The sequence below is a fragment of the Narcine bancroftii genome, chromosome 1 (genome assembly GCF_036971445.1).
Source record: "Narcine bancroftii isolate sNarBan1 chromosome 1, sNarBan1.hap1, whole genome shotgun sequence".
Taxonomy (NCBI): domain Eukaryota; kingdom Metazoa; phylum Chordata; class Chondrichthyes; order Torpediniformes; family Narcinidae; genus Narcine; species Narcine bancroftii.
The window spans coordinates 374,571,179-374,598,089 of NC_091469.1; the positions used below are offsets into that span (position 1 = coordinate 374,571,179).

At 39.3% G+C, this 26,911-nt stretch overlaps 1 protein-coding gene across 8 annotated transcripts in view; it reads right to left on the reverse strand.

Annotated features, from left to right (window-relative positions):
* The window catches only part of mak (male germ cell-associated kinase), a 98,758-nt gene that overhangs the window by 32,438 nt on the left and 39,409 nt on the right, over positions 1-26,911 (reverse strand). For all 8 annotated transcript variants that reach the window (XM_069913350.1, XM_069913351.1, XM_069913347.1 and 5 more), the window contains 5 exons: positions 24,545-24,677; positions 23,480-23,651; positions 13,954-14,121; positions 10,944-11,240; positions 692-897 (listed from right to left, as the gene is read on the reverse strand). In XM_069913350.1, coding sequence (XP_069769451.1) covers positions 692-897; positions 10,944-11,240; positions 13,954-14,121; positions 23,480-23,651; positions 24,545-24,677 — 976 coding nt within the window. The remainder of the gene's footprint in view (positions 1-691; positions 898-10,943; positions 11,241-13,953; positions 14,122-23,479; positions 23,652-24,544; positions 24,678-26,911) is intronic.

A 26,911-nucleotide genomic window follows, 5' to 3' on the forward strand; every position in this document is an offset into this window, starting at 1 on the left:
AATGCAGACAGAAAGTTCTTAAATTCACACAACAGATCTCTCCATTTTCATTTCTTTCTGTAGGATACTCCATAAAACCTCCCTCCTTTTGACCAATATGAATTTTGCACATAATCATGTTCTGTGCAGTGGTTTGGGACATTTTAATTATCAAAAATGCTCTAGGAATGGCATTCATTGCTATTATATTGATCACATTTTTGGGTAACTTATTTCACGATTCCATTAACCATTCACACAAAATAAATCTTTCTGGTAACCTTAAATAGAAACTATGGATCAAAATACTCTATAACTTTAAATATTTTAAACATTCATTTAAGTTTGTTTAAAGGATGACAAATTTCTCATAACTTACAAATGTATTGTTATGTGAATAAATGGAGATTGAAAGAAGAATGATGTACTAATTTGTAAGCATTTTTTGTCATAGTGAAAAAGTGTATACAATGGGTTTGGTTTGTTTCATTCTATGAAATCTGAATATTGGAGTGAACTCATGTTAGCTGAACTGCCCATGTTGCTTCATAATCAAATGTTCAATAATGTTATTTATAAAATCAGCATGCATCAAGGCCTTGAAACAAAAATGATAGCAGAACATTAAAAAAGTGCAACACTTTCCTATTGCTGTAACAAGCTTAGAACATTACAGTGCAACATCTCAATTGAAACAAATTGCTTGATGTACCTTCGAAGATCACTGTCATTGCATTCTTCCTTCAATGGCACTACGATGCCCTTTTTTGAGAAGGACACTCCAAAGTCAGAACTATCAAAATCATCCCAACTATCCGTAGTTTTCACTGCGATCTGACCCCAACGACGTCTGCCACTTTTGAAACCCAGAGCATTGTTTTCACTTCCTCTGGCTGCCTTCTGCATTTCATTCTTTGCCTTGGAACAAAAAGCACAATAGTTCCATTACTTAAATGAAAAGAAAGGAGTTATTTTAATTCCATTAAGTTCCACCTCCAACCTAATCTGCACTCTTCCCCTTGGTGACCACCACTTCCAGCTTATAACATGGAAAAATTGCTGTTGAGGTGAACAAGAATAATGACGTTCACGATTTCGAGTATATCCTTGTCATTGATGTCTCAAATGCACTAGCCCTTTTTTGCCAATATTCCATCTGATCAACCATAAACTTGCAACGTGCACCTGAAATCCCATGTCAAGACAGTCTCTCTTCTAATTTAAATAGAGAACAGCTATGTGAGATAAAGTATTATACAAAACACATTTTTTAAAATAAATGGAGTTCAGTTAAGTTCTAATAAATCTTGTTATGTGATTATTAAGTATTCATGAGTGTCAGTTCATTTTAATATACAAGGACTTAAAACAATAACTGTTAGTTATTTTGTTAGTTATTAGAGTAAGTCTAGCTGGTAATGTATCACATATTTTCGCGATTTTCTGGAGCTCTGCTTGACTGCTATTAGGAAGTCGGGGAGGAATTTCCCAGTTTTTCCTGAAATTAGCCACAGGTTTTTTACCTCCCCCAGAAGCCACATTACCAGCATATTAGGGCAGAGAGTGGTAGTAAATCCATAAGGAACAGTGGTGATTGATGGAGAGAAATATAGATAGAGAAAGAGATAGATAGAGACAAGATAGAGGTAAGATCTTTGAATTTAAATTAGGAGGAATTCATGGAGACAGCAGCTAGGGCAGGATGTGGGAAATCTGGGACAACACAATTGTCCTGATGACTACACCTGCAGGAGGTACACCCAGCTGCAGCTCCTGGGAGACCGTGTAAGGGAGCTAGAGGTGGATGAACTCTGGATCATTCAAGAGGCTGAGGCAGTGATAGAGATGAGCTTCAGGGAGGCAGCTGCCCCTAAAAGTCAGGAGACAGGTAATTGGGTGACTGTTAGGTGAGGGAAGGGCAATACGCAGACAATGCAGAGCATCCCAATGGTGTTCCCCTCAACAATAAGTATACTGTTTTGGATACTGTTCTTGAGAATGATCGACTGGGGACCAGTTGTGGTGGTCATGGCTCTGGTGCAACGGATGGCCCCTCAGCTCAGAAGGGAAAGGGAGAGGAGAGCTATGGTAATTGGGGACTCATTGCTTAGGAGAGCAGATAGGTTTGGTAGGTGAGATCGAGCCTCCCAGATGGTATGTTGCCTCCCAGGTGCCAGGGTCAGGGGATATCTCTGATCAAGTTCATAGCATTCTGGAGGGGGAGGATGAGCAGCCAGATGTTGTGGACCACATGAAGACCAATGACTGAGAGAGAAATAGGGATGAGTCCTGAAGAGGGAATATAGGGAGTTAGGAAAATTAAAAAGCAAGTCCTCAAGGGTGGTAATCTCAGGATTTCTGCCTGTGCCATGTGCTAGAAAGAGTAGGAACAGAAAGTTGTGGCAGATGAATGCATGGCTGAAGAGTTGGTCAGGGTACAAGGGTTCAGATTTCTGGATCATTGGACTCTCTTCCGGGGATAGTCTGATGTACAAAAAGAATGGGCTGCACTTGAACTGGAGGGGGACCAATAACCTGGCGGGCAGGTTTGTTAGAGTTGTTGGGGAGGGTTTATACTAGTTTGGCAGGAGGGTGGGAATCAGAATGTGAGTGCGGAGATTAGGGTAGAAGGACAAAAGCAAGAAGCTATATATTCTGATTTGTTGATGAAAGACAGGAGGGAACAAAACATAAATGTAATCAGTTCGAGGGATTGAATTATGTCTATTTCAATGCTAGGAGTATTAGGAATAAAGAGGATAAGCATGGATCAGTACGTGGAACTATGATGTTATGGCTGTTATGTAAACTTGGCTAGAGGAAGGGCTGGATTGGCTAATACAGGTTCCAGGGTTTAGGTGTTTTAAAGTGAATAGTATAGGAGGTAGAAAAGGGGGAGGAGTAGCAGTACTGGTCAGTGATAGCATCACGACTATAGAATGGGAGGATACTGCAGAGGGAATGTCCACTGAGTCGGTGTTGGTGGAAGTCAGAAATAGGAAGGGGGGGGGGGGGTGGCATTTTGGCATAAAATTAGGGAATTTCTTCAAAATTTGTTTAAGATCCAATTTTTGTTAGATCCAAAAAATTTTTTGTTGGGTTATACTGCTCCATTTATGGATTTGGGGTTAGATAAGTTTCAGACAGCATTTTTTCATTTAGCATTGGTTGTAGCACGTAAATGTGTTGCGATTTCATGGAAAGACGAAGTTGAGATAAATGTAAATCGTTGGCATAATGAGTTGAGGTCCTGTATTTATATGGAGAAAATATGGAGAAAGTAACATATAACTTGCATGATAATTCTGACTTTTTTGTTAAGATGTGGTCGCCTTATTTGAATTTAGTAATATCTTTATCTGCTCTATGTGTTTCTTTTATTTTCTTAATGCTTCCCTTGTGGAGTTTGCTGAGGGTGGGTGGAAGGGGGTGGGTTAGTTGTAGTTTTCATTTCTATATTACGGACTTTGTAAAAGTTTTGAAAATATTAAATAAAGTTTTTTTAATAAAAAAAGGAAGGGGGCTATCACTGTGCTTGGAGTAGTCAATAGACCCCCCCCAAATAGCCCTCAGGACACCGAAGAGCAGATAAGCAGGCAGATCTTAGAATGGTGCAAGAAATACAGGGTTGTAGTTATGGGTGATTTCAATTTCCCTGACTGCAAGAGGGATAGATGGGGCTGAATTTGTCAGGTTTGAATAAGAATGATTCCTGTCACAGTGTGTGGACTGGCTGATGAGAGGAGAGGCCATACTAGATCTAGTTCTGGGTAATGAACCTGGTCAGGTGGCGGACCTCTCAGTGGGGGAGCATTTTGATGAGAGTTACCACAACTCTCTTAACTTCAGCATGATTATGGAAATGGATAAAAACAGTCAAAATGGGAAAGTGTTTAACTGAGACAGGAACTAGTGAGAGTAAACTGGAAACAGATATTCAAGGGTGAAAGCATGGAAGTAATATGGAGGATGTTTAGGGACCACTTGTGCTGGGTTCAGGATGGGTTTGTCCCACTGGGATAAGGAAAAGGTGGTAGGAAAAGGGAACCATGGCTGACAAAACAGGTGAGGCAACTAGGAAGCTGGAAACAGGAAAGACTCACAAGAAGTATATGGTTGCCAGGAAGGAGTTTAAGAAAGGACTTAGAAGAGCTTGAAGGGGGCATGAGAAGGCTTTGGCATGCAAGATTAAGGAGAACCCTAAGGCATTCTATACGTATGTGAAGATTATAAGGATGACAGGATTAGAGATAAAGGTGGGAAGATGTGCCTGGAGGCTGTGGAAGTGGATGAGGTCCTCAATGTATACTTCTCCAGAGAGGGACCTTGATGATGGTGAAGACAATATGGGTGGGGTAAATGTTCTAGAACAGGGGTCCCCAAATATTTTAGACCATTGACCCCCTACAGGGAACCCAGCATTGGACAAATTAAGGGGCAGAATGGGCACTTATGTATTAAATCCCGCGTCCCAGGGTCTGCAGGGCTTGTGCGGGCATGAATCTTCTTGCATGCTTGTGCGAATTCCAGCATGTGGGAATGGTACCAGAGGATTGGAGGGTGGAAAATATTGTCCCCTTGTTCAAAAAGGTAGTAGAGAAAGTCCAGGTAAGTATAGACGAGTGAGCCTTGTGTCTGTGGTGGGCAAGCTTTTGGAAAGGATTCTTAGAGATAGGATCTATGGCATTTAGAGAATCATAGTCTGATCAGGGATAGTCAGCATGGCTTTGTGAAGGGCAGATCATATCTCACAAGCCTGATAGAATTCTTTGAGGAGATGACCAGACATATTGATGACAGCTACATGGACTATAGTAAGGCATTTGATATGGTTCAGATTCAGATTTATTGTCAGAGTACATACATGACATCACATACAATCTTGAGATTCCTTTTTCTTGTGGATGTGGCAGAATTACCATGGCAGCAGTGAGAACAGAGCATGTGCTGGGCAGTATGGGACTTTGATGATTGCTGCTGCTCTCCGATGGCAACATTCCCTGTACTCAATAGTGGGGAGAGTTTTGCTGTGATGTCCTGGGCTGTGTGTGATAGTATGGATACTATCACCAATGTATATATTTACATATAGTAGCAGTCATAAAGGGCTGCTCCTAATCAGACCCAGGTCAGTCTGGACTGATCGACTTTGATGTAATACACTCCAGTCTTTTGCTAATAAAAGCCTTGGTTTGAGTCAACAAGTCTTTGAGTCATTCGACGGGCTACACTGTGTCCATTATCTTTTGGAGTGCTTTATGCTCAGGGATATTGGTGTTCCCATACGAAACCATGATGCAATCAGTCAGCATACTTGCCAGGGTTTCTGGTGCTCCACATGGTTGGCTTATTCAGAAAGTCAGAATATAATCTGTTTGATTAAAATGTGGAGTACCTTGGATGAAATAATATGATTTAAGAGTAATGTATCTTTTTGAATTATAACATATATCAATATGTACTCTATATTTTTGGATGTGAAATTTAAATGTTAATAAAAATATTGAGAAAGAAAGTCAGAAGGCATGGAATCCAGGGAAGCTTCAGAATTGGCATGCCTGCATAAAGCAAAGGGTTGTGGTGGATGGAATACATTTGGATTGGAGGGCTGTGTCTAGTGGATCAGTTCTGAGACCTCTGCTTTTCGTGATTTTTATTAATGACTTGGATGAAAGGGTTGAAGTGTGGGTTGGCAAGTTTGCAGACGACATAAAGGTTGTTGATGTTGTGGATAGTGTAGAGGATTGTATAAGATTGCAAAGGGACATTGACAGGATGCAGAGCTGGGCTGAGAAGTTCAGATAGAGTTCAATCCAGAGAAGTGTGAATTGATATACTTTGGAAGGACCAACTCCAAGGCAGAGTTCAAAGTTAATGGTAGGATTCTTGGTAGTGTGGAAGAGCAGAGCCCATGTCCACAGATCCATGAAAGGTGGACAGGGTAGTTAAGAAAGCTTATGGGGTGTTAGCTTTCATAAATTGAGGGAATGATTTTAAGAACCACAAAGTAAGATGAAGATCTACAAAACTCTGGTTAGACCTCACTTGGAGTACTCTGTCCAGCTCTGGTCGCCTCATTATAGGAAAGACGTGGAAGCGTAGGAAAGGGTGCAGAGGAGATTTACCAGGATGATACCTAATTTAGAGAGTGTGCATTATGAGCAGAGATTAAGGGAACTAGGGCTTTACTCTTTGGAGAGAAGGAGAATGAGAGGAGACATTTTAGAAGTATACAAAATATTAAGAGGAATAGATAGAGTGGGCATCCAGGTGCCTCCTTTCCAGGGTACCACCTCAATTCAAGAGACACAACTTTAAGGTAATGGGTGGAAAGTTCAAGGGAGATATTAGAGGAAGGTTTTTTTTTTTAAACGCAGACTGAGGTTGGTGCGTGGAATGCAGTTCCTGGGTCAGTGGTGGAGGCAGGCACATTGGTGAATTTCACGAGACTAGTAGAAAAGCCCCAAAGTTCCTCAACATGATTATCCAACTGCACGAAAACCAACAAGGTCGGGTCAGATACAGCAATGAGCTCTCTGAACCCTTCTCCATTAACAATGGCGTGAAGCAAGGCTGTGTTCTCGCACCAACCCTCTTTTCAATCTTCTTCAGCATGATGCTGAACCAAGCCATGAAAGACCCCAACAATGAAGACGCTGTTTACATCCGGTACCGCACGGATGGCAGTCTCTTCAATCTGAGGCGCCTGCAAGCTCACACCAAGACACAAGAGAAACTTGTCCGTGAACTACTCTTTGCAGACGATGCCGCTTTAGTTGCCCATTCAGAGCCAGCTCTTCAGCGCTTGACGTCCTGCTTTGAGGAAACTGCCAAAATGTTTGGCCTGGAAGTCAGCCTGAAGAAAACTGAGGTCCTCCATCAGCCAGCTCCCCACCATGACTACCAGCCCCCCCACATCTCCATCGGGCACACAAAACTCAAAATGGTCAACCAGTTTACCTATCTCGGCTGCACCATTTCATCAGATGCAAGGATCGACAATGAGATAGACAACAGACTCGCCAAGGCAAATAGCGCCTTTGGAAGACTACACAAAAGAGTCTGGAAAAACAACCAACTGAAAAACCTCACAAAGATAAGCGTATACAGAGCCGTTGTCATACCCACACTCCTGTTCGGCTCCGAATCATGGGTCCTCTACCGGCACCACCTACGGCTCCTAGAACGCTTCCACCAGCGTTGTCTCCGCTCCATCCTCAACATCCATTGGAGCGCTTTCATCCCTAACGTCGAAGTACTCGAGATGGCAGAGGTCAACAGCATCGAGTCCACGCTGCTGAAGATCCAGCTGCGCTGGATGGGTCACGTCTCCAGAATGGAGGACCATCGCCTTCCCAAGATCGTGTTATATGGCGAGCTCTCCACTGGCCACCGTGACAGAGGTGCACCAAAGAAAAGGTACAAGGACTGCCTAAAGAAATCTCTTGGTGCCTGCCACATTGACCACCGCCAGTGGGCTGATAACGCCTCAAACCGTGCATCTTGGCGCCTCACAGTTTGGCGGGCAGCAACCTCCTTTGAAGAAGACCGCAGAGCCCACCTCACTGACAAAAGGCAAAGGAGGAAAAACCCAACACCCAACCCCAACCAACCAATTTTCCCCTGCAACCGCTGCAACCGTGTCTGCCTGTCCCGCATCGGACTTGTCAGCCACAAACGAGCCTGCGCTGACGTGGACTTTTTACCCCCTCCATAAATCTTCGTCCGCGAAGCCAAGCCAAAGAAAGAGTAGACAAGCATATGGAGAAATTTAAAGTTGAGGGTTATATGGGAGGCAGGGTCTAAAGGTCGGCACAACATTGTGGGCCAAAGGGCCTGTACTGTGCTGTACCGTTCTATGTTCTAATAACCATTTTTTATAGTTTTTGAATGATTCTCAAAGCATGGTGGATAATCAGCAAAGCCAACCGTTTGGTTCAGCGGGTGTCATTTTGTATCACTTCTCTCCAACCTACCGCTACTTACAATGCATTTATATGTACACTGAGTGAAACATACAAGTCTTCAGGTGCTGTGATTGTAGTAAAAACACAGAAATGATGGGGAACTCAGCAGGTCTCGCAGCGTCCATAGGAAGCAGAGATATATAACTGACATTATGGGCTTGAGCCTTTCTCAATGTATGAGAAAGGCAGGCAGGTGCCCAAATTAAAAAGCTGGGGAGAAGAATTGGCAGGGGTAGGGTTACAGACCAACAGACAAAGGTGTTAATTGGATATGGAGAGGAAGACCGGAGGGAGGAAAGAAAATTGATTGGAGGAGGGGTGGTTTTGGCTCTGAAAGCAGAGCTGGGAGAAAGGGAACAAAGGGAAAGAGAGACAGCTAAAAGAAACAGGGAAACATTGGGGGATTGGGGAGGGGGAAGTTGTTCAACAGAAACCAGAGAAGTCAATATCAATGCCATCTGGCCGGAGGGTGCCCAGCTGTGACTTGAGACATTAATCCTCCAACCTGCAAGTGGCTTCAGTCCAGCAGTGCAATGTTGAGGTCTCCTGTTTCCATTGCCTCTACCCCCACCCACATTATTCCTTATGTATTATTTTGCCCAACTCTGCTTTTTAATGAGCCAAAAATCCCTAGTTCTCCCAATCCTCACCTTTCCTCTCCTCTACCTTTCTCTCCATATCCACTTAACACTTTTTGTCTGTTGGTCTGTACTCCACATCTTGCCCATTTTTCCCTTCTCCCTAGCCTTTTAATTCAGGTGCCTGCCTGCTTTTTAATCATACCTCGAAGAAGGGCTCAAGCACGAAACGTCAGTTATACATCTTTTCTTCCTATGAACGCTGCAAGATCTGCTGAGTTCCTTCAGTATTTTTGTGTTTTTACTTTTTTATATGTATATCTTTTGACTGCTCTGCAGAGCATAGATGGCTGAGACAACACCTTGGAAAAGAAGTTAAGACCAAAGTATCCACAAAAGTATGTGAAAATCAGCAAATTTTGGGCCATTGCTTGCAGCCACTCTTGTGTTGGTTTTTCACCTATTCTTTTTAAAAACCAAAATGTGTTAACCTCTTCAATCTTTACTGGCATAAAATTAAACCTTACAGTTGCACATGGATTAATTCTGGTTGTCAATGCAAAGGAGAAGTATGGACATTCTGAAGTTCAATGAAGTTCAACTCCCTACTAAGAAGGTGCACTGAAATGAGAACAATTTCCACATCTGTACACATTTTCCCCTCTCCTGCCTATCCAATATTTGACAGGGATCCCTTCAAGTTTTCCAGGCTCACTCTTCCATTCCCACCAACTACTTTCCTTCTTATAATACTTCTCTGGCAGTTGCAGATGATACTAATATTCAGTCTGCAAGTGTTACCATGAGGTCCCTGTTGCTTCCCACTTTAAGTCGTCCTCTCACTCCCCACTCCTCTCGCACCTATTGGTCTCTTGCCTCCTGCTTCACTACAATGATGACCAATGACAGCACTGGGGACGATATCTAGTTTTATGTCCAGGAATGTTGCAACATTCTGTACTTAATCTTGAATTCTACAACATGTAACTTGATTTCTTGGTTTGAATCAGTTGTCCATTTGTGCTTTGGGATTAGCTTGTTCTTTTATTGTATTTCTCTTTTTTCCTCTCTCTCTCACTCTCTAGAAGTGGAGGGTATTTTCAGTCTTACTTGCCAGGCTTGGCCCCCTGCTCTTCATTTTGGAACTTCAACATTTTTTTTGTCTATGTTCTCACTCTTTAACTGCTTCCATTCACCCAATGATCTTGTTTATAGCCTTGCCTCCCCACCAACCCCCCCCCCCCACCTACCCTGGGTTAATCCTATTAGACACATCATAACTCCTCCATGCAACTTACACTTCTTTTGTCTTATTTTCAGTTCTGGTGAAGGATCTTTGCCGCTGACCTGCTGAGTGCTTCCAGCATTTTCTGTTTTTGTAGATTTCCAGCAGCTGCAATTTTGTGATTTTCACAAATCTTCCTTGTGGACTTAGAATCTTTACAAGGCATCAGCTCAGATGTCTTGAACTCTGAGGGCATGTAATAACATTCCTGCAGAACCTGAATTACTCTTTTGAGAACTAGATGGTTAGTTTGGCTGTTGTTTTGGATTTAACCTATTAACTATATAACCTTCTTGTTTCCTGTGTCTTATGACCCATCTTATCCCCTTTATGTACATTGTATCTTCAGTGCTTAACTCAACCCTCCATTGCTCCTTGGCCTTTCTACACCCTGAAAGCTGAGTCCACATACAGCTATTGTACATGTCATTCTACTAAGGTCCTCATTTTTGTCTTCTGCCAGCATCAAGTTACCCTATTCCTCTTCCATAATTCTACATTGCACATTAGCTTACTTAGCCCTCTGTCCACCAATTAGATTGCTCTCTCCAACTGCCCCTCCGGATAATCTTTTTTCCTATTCTCACAACTAACCCTCCTCTTCCATCTTCTGTGTCTGAAATAAAGCCACCCAAAATAATTTTTTATGCTCCCCCACCTTAGTCCTCCTACCCTCTTCCAGTCCTAAGCTTTTTATCTGCTGTGAGGAAAACAACTCAGACAAGTGTTTCACTCTTCCCTTTAAATCACAAGCTATTGAATTCTTTGTTTCTGTATTTGTCAAGATAACTCTGAACCTGTGATCTAAATTGTTCTCTCAGATTTGCCTTTTTGATCCCAGCAATGATACTATCCCCTGATTTAAAAACGTTCTGATGGACTATATCTGCAGTAATAAATTTAATTTAATCCAAAGGGCATATTTTTTTGTCTGAAGCTCTACTTTCTTTTCACAGTAATGATTGAACAACATGAGACTTTTACAATTCTGTTCACAAAGTAGTTACAAGAACACTGTATTTGTTATTTCATGGCTAATTTCAGCTCTCCACTGACACATCAACTCAACCCGTGGGCATTCAGGTATAATCCATTAAAAAAGTGTCTTGTTCTATCAATTAATATAAATCTTACCAGATAGGTGTTATGAGTGATGGAGGGCAGAACTGTTTGCTTGAATGCCAAGATCTCCTTTTCTGGTTGGTGGTTAGTGGTTTGTTGTGGGATTTGTACCAGTTGAAACGGTTGATTTGTACCTTTCAACTGTGGTTGCAATGGAGACTGAGGCTGGGATTGAAGTCTGTATTTTGGCAAAATTTCTTGCTTGAGCTCTGTAGGCTGAATTATCTTTTTCTGGATTTGCGTTGGCTGAAAATATTGCATTGGAACAGCTAAAGCGTGGCCCACTTGAAAGTAAGGAAATCGAAGTGCCTGAAATTTCAAAAGCTTAATGCTAAGATTTCAATTTAAAATTGTCAATGACAATAACATGACTAAAAAATCAAAAGAGAAAGACCTGAGCATCAATTTATCTGAAAATCTATCTATCAGACTATCATGACTGCAGTGACCATCCTCTTGAATATATTTATGGTGTTCTCTTGCATTCATTGTTTTAAAATGCTTCTCTGTGAAGTATTTCAGTTAAGTGGTATAACTCAGGTATTCCAAGCCATACCTTCTTAGGTTTTACAGCTTGAAAACAGACCCCTTGGCACAACTTGTCTATACCGACAAAGTTAGTCCCAGTTGTCTGAATTTGGGCCGTTTGGCCCATTTCCCCCTAAATCTTTCCTGTTAACATACCAGTGTAAATGTCTTTTGAATGTTACAATTGTCTCTGCCTCCACAATTTCACTTAGCTCATTCCATATATCCTCCACTCTAACTGTAAAGAAGTTTCCCCTCAGGTCCCTTTAAAATCCTACCCTCTCATTAAATCTTTGCTCTCTAGTTCTGGATTCCCCTATCTCGGCAAAAAGTCTATGTCCCTTGAAAGATAGTACAATAAAACTCCAATAATCCATCATGCTCAGGACTTCAGGATTGGCAGATAATCTGGACTAATTAATTTTTTTTCCCCATAACTCATCACACTTCTAATGTAATGCTTTTCAGATATTACACAATATTATAATACATTTTTCAATGAAACTAGTAAACGTAAAGAGAAACAACTACTGGTCAGTTTAAGAGCATATAGGAACTGGAGCCACAGTCAGCTCAGAGAGAGACCTAGAAACGGCCCTGATCATTTCAAAGGGAGCATGGAATCCATCCCACTCCCTCTTACCCCCCTCCCACCTCCTCCACCACCTATAATCTGAAGGGGAGTTCAGATAAGCAGAAAAAGATGGTCAGACAGAGCGATAATGATAGAAGACTCAATAGTTATGGACTCAGAGAGGCAATTCTCTGAGTGTAAGTGAAATTCCAAGATGGTACATGGCCATGCTGGTGCCAGGGTCAGGGATAACTCTGGCAGGTACATGACATTTTGAGAGGGGAGAGTGAGTAGCCAGAAGTTGTGCTCCATATTGATACCAGTGGCACAAACAGGAAGTGAGAAAGGGATCCTGAAAAGTGATTTCATGGACCTAAATATTAAGTTAAAATCCAGGATTTTCAGGATTGTAATTTCAGGATTACTACCCATTTCACATGTTGGTGAAAGCAGTGTGGAGTATGTAAAAATGTTGGGTCATTTTGAGATCAAGAAACAGGTGGTGCTGTGCCTTTTTTTGGATCCTATCAAATGTGGATTTTAGTCAGAAAATGAAAAGATCCCTCATGGTAGGCTGATCCTGAAGGTACAATGCATGGGATCCACAAGGAATTGATTGTTTGAATTTGGAATCAGCTGGCCCATAGAAGACAGGGAGTAGTGGAGTAATGGTGTTATTTTGCTGGAGGTCAGTGGTGTTCTGCAAGAATCAGTGTTAAGATCCCTGTTGTTTGTGATATATATTTAAATGATGAATGAAAAAGTAGACGGATGGATTGGTAAGTTTGCAGATGACAGAAAGATCGGTGGAGGAGTTGTAGACAATGTAGAGGGATATCAAAGAGTCCAAAAGGAGACATATCACTTAGACATATGACTAGAGAAATGGGAGATGTTTAATCCAGACAAGTGTGAGGTGTTGCACAATGGAAGGTCAAATGTAAGGAGAAAATATGTTGTTAGTGGCAGGACACTTAACAACAATGATGTGCAGTGGGATCTGGGGATCCAAGTCCACAACTTCCTGAAAGTAGCTATGCAAGTAGATAGGGTGGTAAAGAAGGTATAGAGCATGCTTGCCTTCATTGGTCGGGGCATTGATTATAAGAATAAGGAAGACACATTGCACCAATATAAAATTTCGGTTGGGCCACATTTGGAATATTTTATGAAATTCTGATCACCCCATCACATGAAGGATATGGAGACTTTGGAAAGGGAATGGAAGGAATTTACCAGGATGCTGTCTGGATCAGAGCATATGAGCTATGGGGAGACATTGGACAAATTGGATTTGTGTCTCTGGAACAATGAAGACTGAGAGGTAACCTGATACGTTTCTAAAAATACAAGAAGCCTTGATAGAGTAGTCAGTTGGAATCTTTTCCCAGGGTAAAAATGTCAAATATATTAGACAATATGTATTTAAGGTGAGGAGGAGGGGCGGGAGAGTTTAAAGGATATGTGTAGGGCAATTATTTTTCATACAGGGAATGGTGGGTTCTTGGAAAAGATAGGTTGGAGCAGTTTGAATCAGAGACTGCTTGAAGCTGATACGGTATGATAATTATGTTTAGAAATATGTGTCATGTGCTAGCAACAGAGATTTAGTTTTTTTGGCAATGTGTTTGGCGCAGACATTGTGGGCCAAATGACCTGTTCCTTTGCTGTATCGTTCTATATTCTATATAATTATTGTACATGATCTGCAATCAACATTGTCCAAAAAATATTTACTGGTGATTTTATTGGAGAATGTATTTGATGTTTTCGTTGGTGCACATACATAAATAGTTCAGCAACAAATTGAAAATCCGATGGTATTATATAAGGTGATTCTGATGGAAAGAACCACGTAACTATAGTCTCAGTTTATTACATTGAGCAAATTTACAGAATATTATTTCTCTGTTCACTTACTTGACTAGCATTTGGTCTTTTTTTAGGATCCCAATAAAGAGTTTCTTTAATTAGATGTATTGCTTCATTACTTGCATTGGGTATCAATGACTTCAGATGAATGGGCACACATTGTGGAAACCGGAAATTCATGGCAGCTGAAAGCTGATAGCCTTCTGGCCAGTCACTCTGTAAGGGGGAAAAGTAGATTAGAGATAAGGTGAAACTATTTCAAAGTTAAACTACAACATTAATGTGATATTATGTCATACCAAGGAATGATCCAAAATTTTAATGAAAATTATTAGATCTCTATGAATTTAGTAGTATCTGAACTCATGAGACAATGTGCACACCTCTCCAACCACAGGCTGTGACTGTGTGCAAAATCTAACAGAGGTGAGTTTTGTTTCGAGCATCACTTATTCCCACTTCAACTTCTTTTCTGTCTCCATTCATCTGTTGTTGAGATCCTTTTATTCTCTCAAAATTTTATCTTCCAATTCTCTCTTGGTGCCTCTCCTTTGCTCTACTTTCTATGAATTAACCCATTGAAAACTTTTTCTACACTTTCTGCAGGACAGCAACAGGGCCTTAGGCCTGCCATGTCAGTGCCAACCATGATACTAATCTACACATCCCATCTTCACATACAAGCTCAGTATGCCTCTATTCCCTTCCTGCTCATGTATCTGCCCAAATTCCTCTTAAATGCCACCATTACATGCACTTTACCACCTTTTCCCCTGCACTCTGTATAAAAATAAAACTTGCCTCGCAAATCTCCTTTAAACTTTACCCCTGTGATAGTACAGATCTATCACCAATGTACATAGTGTATATAGTTACTGTATCGAGACTGTGCTTACAGCTATTGGCTGAGAGCTTAGCCACACCTATTGTCTGGGCCTTAAAGGGTTGTGTCCCTAGCTAGGTCGGATCATTCTGGACTGGTCGGCCACCTGTGAAGAGCTCCTGTCTTTTGCTAATAAAAGCCTTGGTTTGGATCAACAAGTCTTTGATTCTTTCAATGAGCTCTACAATTTTATTAGCAAAAAGAATTTTTTTTGAAAGGGATGGAGCGTTTAACTCGGCCAGAAAAACTTGATATCGACCCACAGTCAGCTACAGCCTTCAAAGCCTTTAACTTTTGGCTGCTGAACTTTGAAAACTTCCTGAGATTCTTTGAGGTGGAGGAGGATAACCAGCGTCTAACAGCATTGCTGTCTATGGTGTCCTTGAGAGTCTACGAGAACATCCAGGATGAGACCACTTACACCGCAGCCATAAAGGTACTGAAAGAACTGTATAATCAACCGGTGAACAGAGTTCATGCCCAGTTCGTGCTTGTGTCGAGGAAGCAACAGCCCGGCGAGTCCAGCAGGGCATATTTACAAGTATTAAAGGCATTGGGCAAGGACTGTAACTGTGTGGACAAAACTGCTGCCGAGATCACAAACGATCTCGTCCGGGATGCCTATGTGGCTGGGCTCCGATCGAACGAAGTGAGGCTGCGCTTGCTCGACCAAGGGGTAGAAAAACTAGAGGACGTGGCCCGGATTGCAATCACAATGGAGGATGCAACCTTAAAGTTTGGACACTCAACATCTCCTCACTTGTCAGGAAGGTGCAACAGCAACTATACTTCCTAAGAAGACTGAAGTGAGCAAGGCTACCGGCCACCATATGTCAACCTTCAATAGGAGCTCTACTGAGAACATCCTGGCCAGCTGCATCACAATGTGGTATGGATGCTGCAGAGAAATGGATCAGTGGCCAATCCACAGGACCATTAGAGCGGCAAAGAGATTCACTGGAGTCTCCCTCCCACCCCCCCAACTGAAATGATAAATTGGGATCGTTATCTGAAGAGGGCGCTCAAAATCATTGAGGACCGCTTCCACCCTAAACACAGCATTTTTCAGCTGCTCCAATTTGGAAAGAGATACAGGAGTATCAGAGCCAGGACTACTAGGCTGAGGAACAGCTTCTTCCCATGGTCAGTGAGAATGCTGAGCCACCAAAGGAATTGCTCATATTAACCATCTGAGACCTTCATATTCATGAAACAATATTTTTTTATTTATGTGCACAGATTAAATCAATTCTCAACCTTTTTCTTTCCACTTTAAGCAATCCCTATGCCATAGGTGCTCTGTGATTAGTAAGGGATTGCTTAAGGAGGTATGTGGGTGGAAGTAAAAAGTTTGAAAACACTGTTTTATCATACCAAATTGACTCATTATGTGCACAGTTTCATAATTCCAAAGGAAAGAGGCCAATGACAATTTTTCTCAAGCAAAATATTTCTGTAACAATTGGGTCTAGAGCAGTGATTCTCAACCTTCCCTTGCCACTTACATACCACCTTGAGCAATCCCTGACAAAAATATATCACATTATTATAAAAGTTAATTAAATACATGCTGAATTATATAAAGAGAAAAAAAGAAACTACAAAACACTCCTCATCTAAACCCCGTCTAATCCTTCCCTATTAACCCCCAACCCCTATTAAAAAAAGTTACTAAAATGCATAATAAACATAATTATATATTGAATTGGATTGCTTCAGAAGACACTCAAAGATCTAAAAAACATTTCACTAAAAACTTTTTTTTTTAAAGAGAAGACTTCTCTGGTCTGGAGGATTCAAAGGGGTCATGTTCGAGCATACAAGCTCCAAATCTGTAAAAATACAGATTTACCTCTCAAATTATATGTAAATTTTTCTAATGGAATACAACTTTGAATCTCTGTTTACCACCTTCCTAATTTTAATGAAACATCTGATTTCCAAGTAACAGCAATACATTACATTTCCTTGTATCACAAAAACATTTAGGAGTTTATATTCTCAAAATTTCCCATCAATTATAACTCAGGATTCAACGGAGAAACAACATCTATAACCTGTTGTAAAAACTTACTAATAGAAATCCAAAAAGATTTAACTTTTGAGCAAGACCATGTAGAATGAATAAAAGTTCCAATATCTTCTCCACAGCTAAAACATTGACCTGATGTATTCAATTTCTGAGGCATAATATATAACTGATTTTAAAATTATGATGAAGTAATCTATATCTTACATTAATTGTATTAGACATAACCTCTTTACATAAATTTTGCCAAATTTGTTGATCTATTGATATATTTAAATCTTGTTCCCATTTTTCTCTTGACAAATAAACCTAATTTAGTTGCTTTCTCTTGTAACATCAAAAATGCTATTGAAATAAACTTTTTGACCATTCCATAAAAAACTAACTGTTCTAATCTGTAGGATCTTTTAAAACCATATCTGGTCCCAATTTCTTTCTTAAACAAGCTCTTAATTGAAAATAACAAAAAAAAGTGTATTATGTGGGATATCGTACTTGCATGAGTATGATTTTTTTCACAACAATCCCCTATTTTATAAATTCCTTTAATATACAAAATATTTAAAAACGATTTATCTTTTGAAAAAATTATGAGGATTAATTAAAGGATTTTTTTTAAAACGAGAAAGGATTTCCATCATTTTCTAACTTAAGCTTATTCCAAACATTAACCAAATGTTTCAATAATGGAGCATCTGCCAGTAACCATTAAACTTGGTTCCCAATTATAAATAAATTCCTCAGGTATAGTTTTTCCAATCTTATTTAACTCAATTTTTACCCATGATGGTTTAATATTCCCAAACAGAGAAACAAGCAATCTTAATTGTGCTGTTTTATAATAATTCTTAAAATTAGGAAGCTGCAATCCATCTAATTCATGTTGATTTTTCTGACAATGTTCATGCCATCTTACCTTTCCAAAAAATATTCCTAATATGTTTATTTAAATCCTGAGGTACAGATATTGGTAAATATTGATACAGATATTGAATTCTTAGAAAATATTCATTTTAATACAATTAACCCTTTCAATTAAAGTTATAGGTAAATTTGTCCATTTTTAAAAATCTTCATTTATTTTCTTAAATAATGGAATATAATTTAAGTTATAAATTTTTCAAATTATTGTCTATACATATTCCTAACTATTTAATCCCATTATCAGTCCACTTAAATTGAATATCTTTTTGACACTGTGAATAATCATCCTGTACCAATTCCATTACTTCACTCTTATCCCAATTTATTTTATAACCTGAAACTCTTCCATAATCTATCAATTGTTTATAAAGTCAAGCTAATGATAATTTCTTTCTTTGGCTTGGCTTCGCGGACGAAGATTTATGGAGGGGGTAAAAAGTCCACGTCAGCTGCAGGCTCGTTTGTGGCTGACCAGTCCGATGCGGGACAGGCAGACACGATTGCAGCGGTTGCAAGGGAAAATTGGTTGGTTGGGGTTGGGTGTTGGGTTTTTCCTCCTTTGCCTTTTGTCAGAGAGGTGGGCTCTGCGGTCTTCTTCAAAGGAGGCTGCTGCCCGCCAAACTGTGAGGCGCCAAGATGCACGGTTTGAGGCGTTATCAGCCCACTGGCGGTGGTCAATGTGGCAGGCACCAAGAGATTTCTTTAGGCAGTCCTTGTACCTTTTCTTTGGTGCACCTCTGTCACGGTGGCCAGTGGAGAGCTCGCCATATAATACGATCTTGGGAAGGCGATGGTCCTCCATTCTGGAGACGTGACCCATCCAGCGCAGCTGGATCTTCAGCAGCGTGGACTCGATGCTGTCGACCTCTGCCATCTCGAGTACCTCGACGTTAGGGGTGTGAGCGCTCCAATGGATGTTGAGGATGGAGCGGAGACAACGCTGGTGGAAGCGTTCTAGGAGCCGTAGGTGGTGCCGGTAGAGGACCCATGATTCGGAGCCGAACAGGAGTGTGGGTATGACAACGGCTCTGTATACGCTTATCTTTGTGAGGTTTTTCAGTTGGTTGTTTTTCCAGACTCTTTTGTGTAGTCTTCCAAAGGCGCTATTTGCCTTGGCGAGTCTGTTGTCTATCTCATTGTCGATCCTTGCATCTGATGAAATGGTGCAGCCGAGATAGGTAAACTGGTTGACCGTTTTGAGTTTTGTGTGCCCGATGGAGATGTGGGGGGGCTGGTAGTCATGGTGGGGAGCTGGCTGATGGAGGACCTCAGTTTTCTTCAGGCTGACTTCCAGGCCAAACATTTTGGCAGTTTCCGCAAAGCAGGACGTCAAGCGCTGAAGAGCTGGCTCTGAATGGGCAACTAAAGCGGCATCATCTGCAAAGAGTAGTTCACGGACAAGTTTCTCTTGTGTCTTGGTGTGAGCTTGCAGGCGCCTCAGATTGAAGAGACTGCCATCCGTGCGGTACCGGATGTAAACAGCGTCTTCATTGTTGGGGTCTTTCATGGCTTGGTTCAGCATCATGCTGAAGAAGATTGAAAAGAGGGTTGGTGCGAGAACACAGCCTTGCTTCACGCCATTGTTAATGGAGAAGGGTTCAGAGAGCTCATTGCTGTATCTGACCCGACCTTGTTGGTTTTCGTGCAGTTGGATAATCATGTTGAGGAACTTTGGGGGACATCCGATGCGCTCTAGTATTTGCCAAAGCCCTTTCCTGCTCACGGTGTCGAAGGCTTTGGTGAGGTCAACAAAGGTGATGTAGAGTCCTTTGTTTTGTTCTCTGCACTTTTCTTGGAGCTGTCTGAGGGCAAAGACCATGTCAGTGGTTCCTCTGTTTGCGCGAAAGCCGCACTGTGATTCTGGGAGAATATTCTCAGCGACACTAGGTATTATTCTATTTAGTAGAATCCTAGCGAAGATTTTGCCTGCAATGGAGAGCAACGTGATTCCCCTGTAGTTTGAGCAGTCTGATTTCTCGCTAAATATATCAACACATCATCTGCAAATAGACTAATCTTATGCTCAGTTTGATTTACCACAAAACCTTTCAATTGCTGGTCCATACAAATCATTTGTGTAAGAGGTTCTATAGCCAAAACAAACAAAGCTGGAGATGAGGGATATCCCTGCCTACTTGATCTAGTCAAATTAAATGATTGTGATATTTGTCCATTAGTTATTACCTTAGATTTAGGATTTTTATAAAGAGCTCTAATCCAATATACAAAATTAAGTCCAAAATCAAATTTATCTAAAACCTTAAATTAAAAAATCTCATTCTAATCTATCAAAAGCTTTTTCTGCATCCAATGCAACACTTACATCCTTTTTCTTTTGTGCTAAGTGAATTATACTTAATAACCTTCCTATATTTTCAGAAGTTTGTCTATTTTTAACAAAACCCATTTGAACCATATATATTAATTCAGGATGACTATCTTTAATTCTATTTGATAATATCTTTGTCACAATTTTATAATCAACATTTATATGAAGCTGGTTTTAATGGGTCTCTATATTTTTTTTAGGAATAACCATAATTATCGCTGTGGAAAAAGTTTATGGAAGAATATGCAATCTAAAAGCTTGTTCTATTACCTGCATAAATAAAGGAATTATTAAATCTTTAAATTCTTTACAAAATTCAACTATGTTGAATTTTCCCTATCCAGGGAACCTATTATTTTGCAAACAATTAAGTGCTTCATATACTTCTTGCTCAGTAAAAAGTCTACCCAAATAATCTTTATCTACCTCAGTTAATCTAGGTAATGTTATTTGTGACAAATAATTATCTACATTAGTTTAATCCTGTAATGAATCTGATGTATATATTTTTTCATAAAATTCCCTAAAAGTTTATCTCTTGTGATTTAAATGTCACTTTATTATTCTCTCATTGTATTGCATTAATCACTCTCAAAGTCTGTTCTGCTTTTAATTGCCAAGCTAAAACTTAATGAGATCTTTCTCTTAATTCATATTTCTGTTTAGATCTAAAAATCATTTTCTGTTCTATAAGTTGACATTGAATTATATTGTAACTTGTAATTAAATTAAACATCTATGTTTATTTTCTGATGATGAATTTTTTGAATATCTTTTTCCAATACTGCTATTTCTTTTTCTAATTTATCTATATCTTTCATTTTGTCCTTTTTAATTTTTGAAGTAAAACTTATAATCTGTCCTTGCAAATAATGCATCCCAAATAAAAAAACTTATCCTCTATTGAATGTAAATTTGTATCACACAATCATTCAATATGTTGTCTTATAAAAGCACTAAAATCTATACTGATTATTGTTTTTCAGTAAATTCCAATTCCAGCAACAATGGATCATAATCAGATATTATTCTTGTGTTATAATCAATATTTAAAACTCTTGATTGATTTTGAGCCGAAAGTAAAAAGAAATAGATTCTAGAGCCTATGTCAAATCTGTTAGAATAAAAAGAATAATCTCTATCTCTACGATGTTTCCTTCTCCAAATATATTGTATAAATTTAAATCCTTTGTTAAATATAACATGGCTTTAGCTGCTTAGATCTATTGTGTTACCAGCCCAAAGGACCCCAAAACCCAGCAGCAATAGATATTCACCAAGATGAGTAGTTACTTAAACAAAAGTTGTTTTTAATTATCTTTAAACATGAAAACAGAATCAAACTAACTTATCTCTATTAACTTAACTAACCCAAATTAACCTTCTAATTCTAAGCGCATGTGTATGATGTGTGTGTAAATTTAAGAAAAGTTATTTGAGAAGTGAGATTAAACTGTGAACCATTCTTCCAAGTTCACCTGTTGCAGGCAATTCTTATACTGTGCACAGAATTTAACATGTAAAAAGTTCACCAGGCTTTGGTGCTCAAAAGGTAAATGTTTACCACTCAGGAAGGTTCTTGTACGGTTTGCAGAGAGAGATTTGTTGTTCCAGGATTTCCACAACACACCATTAGTTACCTCAATGTCTTGCTGATGAAACTTGCCCCATCAGGGTTCTCTGGATGATAACCTCTTTCTTTCAGGCTACTACAGAGTTCCTTTCTGTTCCACTTATTCCAAGAGAAACATCAGACAGATAGCACTTCCAGCCATCTGCAGCTCTGGAGCTTTTCTTCAGTTTCAACAAGCTTCTTGGCTTGCACTGTTCAGGTGCTTGCAGTGTCATACACACTAGCTGAGAGAGCTTGTTTCACCCCTCTCTCTCTCCAATTTCCAACTACTAGAAAGACTCTCTCTCACTTGCCATAAAACCTTCTTCAGCAAACAACAGGAGTTATCCTCCTTGGTCAAGCTGTTGACTTAAGTAAACAAAACTCAGGAGTGACATTTCTGTGAGCACTTTGTAGAAAGGTCAGAAGCCTTGTAAACAGCCAAAGTGTCTCCAGTCTAAACAATAGTCTATTCATTTTATGACATTTCAATTAGCACCGACTTGTGAAATGTGCACAGCATTCTTCATTGTTTCTGAAAAGTTCACTGAATATGAATTCTTCAGTATTTCAAATAAGATCTGTTTTAAAATGTATGTATATATGTAACCTACTCTAATTTTACCAAATTCTCCCAATATTTATCTATTCCATTACAATTGATGATGACCTATCCAATAAAGGATCCAAAAAAAATTAAAATCACATCCTATTAAAATATTTTCATAAACATCCGTCAGATTCAAAAAAGTATCCTGTATAAATTTTTCATCATCTAAATTTGGTGCATATATATTTAATAAAGTCCATTCCTTGAAAATATTTGACAATTTTCCATTATATATCTACCTGCTGGATCCATAGTCACTCTGAACTTTAATTGGTAATTTTTTCTTAAAATCGCCACTCCCCTAGCTTTAGAATTGAATGAAGCAAACAACTACTTGATCTACCCAATCTCTTTTCAGCTTTAGATGCTCTTTTTTGGTTAGATGTGTCTCTTAGTATTTAGATGAACACTTGAAATGTCAGAACATAGAAGGCCACAGGCAGAGCGATGGGATATGGGATTAGTGAAGATAAATTCTTAATGAACACAGTGTCTGTTTCTACAAATGCATGAGTCTACAACATTCTTACACACTGTAAGCAGGCTATTTGGCCCCTTGAACCTGCTCCAATATTGAAGAGGCTGATCCAACTTTTCTAAAGATCATTGTCATGCATTATCTCCATAACCTTTGATTATTTTATTGATTAAAAATCTATATACAATAGTCTCCACAGCTTTCTGGTGCAAGGAACTCCAAATGATACACGAGTGCTGGAGAAACTCAGCAGATCACATGGCGACCATAAGAAGCAAAGGTATATAACCAACATTTCAGACCTGAGCTCTTCGTCAAGGTATTTTTGAACACTACATGACTTCCTGAGTTTCTTCAGCACTTTTGTGTATTGCACCACAATTACAGCATCTGCAAACTTTCCTGTTTAACTCCAAAAGATGCTCCTTTTGAGAGAAGAAATTCTTTTTCACCTCAGTCTTAAACTGATGATATCTGATGCTAGACTCTCCAATATTAGGAAACATTCTCCCAGCATTTGGCTTATCCAACATCCTCAGAATCTTATCTATATTGTAAAGTTGTCTCTCATTGTGCTACCTTCTTGGAGTATAGATCAAACTTATTCAATGCGTCCTGATAGGCAACCTTTTCAAGCCCATGATTTTCATCTGGGTGCTGAGAATGACTACCTATGTACATAGCTTTCAAATTTATAACTGTTACTTACTTTCTTTGGTGTGCCTAACACTTGGCAAATCTTAAAGATTTCATCCACTTCACTAGTTCCTGGAAAAAGTGGTCTCAGTGTGTACAGTTCAGCCATGATACAGCCTACTGCCCAAATATCTATTGGAGAACTATAGTTTGAAGATCGCAATAACACTTCAGGGGCACGATACCTAGGAAGATGTGGGAAAAAAACTTTAAGATAATATTTCTTTCAGATTTGCATTTCTCAGATTGCCTGTTATGGTTTCTCAATTAGAACTGTTAAAATTTCTATTATAGAAAGGCAATAGTGATTTTACAAATTGATCATTCTCATAAATAATCATGGAATGCATGGCGAGTTGATCTATGTTTGTGTGCTTCTTAGTGGCAAGTTTTTACAAAGAAAATAATAAAGTCAGGTCAGGAGTTGACGCAGGCAATCTTAATTAGAAAAGTATGTTATGAAGAGCTAGAGATAAATTGGGAGGGGAATTGAAGGAGAAATAGGCACAAAATATTTTCTAAATGGTGAGAAATTGTACAGGAGCAAACAGATTAAGAGGAGAATGTAGAGCAATGCTCTTGGATTAAAAAGTACAAAATCATGATTAAAAACATGGCCTTTTCCTCAAATTATCAGGAATTACAGTTGCCAACATTGTATTTCAACACTGAACTAGTGTAGAAGCTATACAAACTCATTCTTCAAAGGTGATGCAACAAGAAGATCCCATAGAATCTAAAAAATTCTAGCAATTAAAATTATAAAACAAATAGCAGGTAAGTTTTTTTTTACATTAAGGAAGTCCGGTGCCAGAGATGACTGTTGGCAACTCTAGCTGGAATACAAAGCAATCAAGGTAATATTGGTATATTTATGATTAGACTTCACATAAAAATTCCATGTCTAGCTGTAGTTGTAGTTTGTTGCGTTTATTGTGTAAATCTTTTCTTCCCGCAATCTTTGAGGATTTGCTTTAACTCTTGAGTGTTTGCTGATTCAAATAATTCCCTCAAGCAAATATTTAATAACAAATGATACCTTTTCATTCAAGATTTTGATTTCTCCGATTGGACTTACCATCGTGTGGATACATAGTCTGTATAGGGTGGACGTGATCTTATCTCTCTGGCTAACCCAAAATCACCTATTTTGACAAGATCTGGACCCATGCAGAGCAAGTTTTCTGGCTTCATGTCACGATGAAAAAATCCTAACAGAGATATTCAGAATTTCTTAAAAGGTTAAAATGTAGCCAACCATCAGCACATTATGATGCAGCATTAGTAAATACAAGATCTACAAGTTTTACCAATATCTAACACAATCCAGTAATCATTGGGAGATCAGAGGTGGAGAAGGTGAGGAAATTTAAGTTCTTGGGAGTCACTATCCCAGAGGATTTTTCCTGGACCCAACACACCAATTGGACCATGAAGAAAGCACATCAGTGCCTCTACTTCCTCAGGAGTTTGTGGAGGTTTGGTATGGCCAGAAACCTGGTAAATTTCTAGAGGCGTGGTGGAAAGGGTAATGACCGGCTGCGTCATGGTCTGGTATGGGAACACTAATACCCCTGAGCATAAAGCTCTCCAAAAGGTAGTAGGACATCACAGGCAAAACCTTCCTGACTATTGAGTACATCTACTGGGAACACTGCTGTCGGAGAGCACCAGCAACCATCAAAGACCCACACCACCCAGCACACACTCTGTTCTCGCTGCTGGCATCAAGTATAGGTGCCACAAGGCTCGCACCACCAGATTCAGAAACAACTGCTACCCCTCCACCATCAGATTCCTCAATGACAAACTCAATCAGAGACTCATTTAAGGACCCTTATTTGTGCCCTTTATTTAATTTCTTTTGTTCTCTCTGTATTGTACAGTTTGTTTACATTTGTTATCTGTTTAGTTCTTTTATTTGTTTTCCTGTTTACACTGTGTTCAGTTTATTTTTTTTGCACTAGCAATTAGTGGTAATTCTGCCATGCCCACAGAAAAAAGGAATCTCAGGGTTGTATGTGATGTCATATATGTACTCTGACAATAAATATGAAATGTGATGGTATTGAATGCTAATCATAACTTACATAAAGGAATGCTGCCTAATGGGTCAGCATCTGTGTACTGCAGTAAGTTCTTGGGAGTCACTATCCCAGAGGATAGCTCTGTTGCGCTGATCTAAGGGATGCACTTAATTTCTGGCTCTCCAGCAGTCATCATTACAATGTTACATTGGGGTCACTGAACTGGATTGAAAAGCTAAGTATGAGTGTTTTTTTAATTTTACTTTAATATTTATAATTTTATTTAATTTGTTTCACTTAAATAGGTTTCATCTTTTTAAAATAATGACACATTTTTAAATATATATGAGCAGAGATATTTAGAAATGGATCAATGGCCTATGATAGTGAGCAGTTGATAGGCTGTAAGGGTGGTTTGGAGCTAGAGCCTCAGAATATGCCACCTAAACCTTAGATTCAGACCATGTCATGTTCTGCTTTTGTAAGGTGGCTGCTGCATGGAGGATTGAAGTTAACTTTGTCCTACAGGGCTGCTCAAGGGAAGCGTAACTGTGAAGACAGCGCTTAACTACCTGGGTTGCATCGGGCATATAATGGCTTAAATTGTTTAAAAATCATAAATGTCAGAGAGACTTATGACATTACTGCATAAAAGCTGAGGTGAAACACAATTAGAAATGTTGATGCACTCAATTAAATGACCTAAAAAAATTCAGTGGCAATTTTGTGCAGCGCAGTCATGGATGGGGCTGTCCAGAAGAATTAAAAGTAAGAAAACAATTTGCTTGTCAAGAGTTCTAGTATAGTGTTACATTAGGATGTATTGATGGTCTTGGAACTAATAAAGGTCCTTCTTAGGCAACTTAGTCCATTCCCATATTACTCTAAAAGAAGCATTACATAGGGTATGACATCATCTCAGGTGACCAATGTGGAAACTACATTAAAGGCGCAAGGATGACTATCTCTCAGAAGAATTTCCAGGATTATGCAGATTGGGCTAAAAATTGGTCATGGTTTCACTTTATTTCAGAAAGAACTTCAATTCCATTACGTTGAATTAAGTTGCGATTCAATTCCGATGATAATGTTCCTTGCTTAGTTTCAACACAAACATTGTATGATCAACTGGGTGGATTAAAGCTCACAGACTTTAAAAAATATTATTGGGAAACCCAAATGAAGTTTGTCATCTCCCTCTTTAATGGAGGAGACAAGTCATTTTGGTAAAGTTGGAACTGCACAAGGTTCGTGAGAAATTTTTATATATAAAAGGAATTCTAAATTACTATTTGGTCCTAAGGAAGCCCCCTTACTAAAAGATATTATTACAATTTGGAATAAACTCAATGGTCAAATTAGTGTTAGGGGAGGACTCTCAACCAAAACAGCCCTAGCTCAAAATAAATTAATTCCAT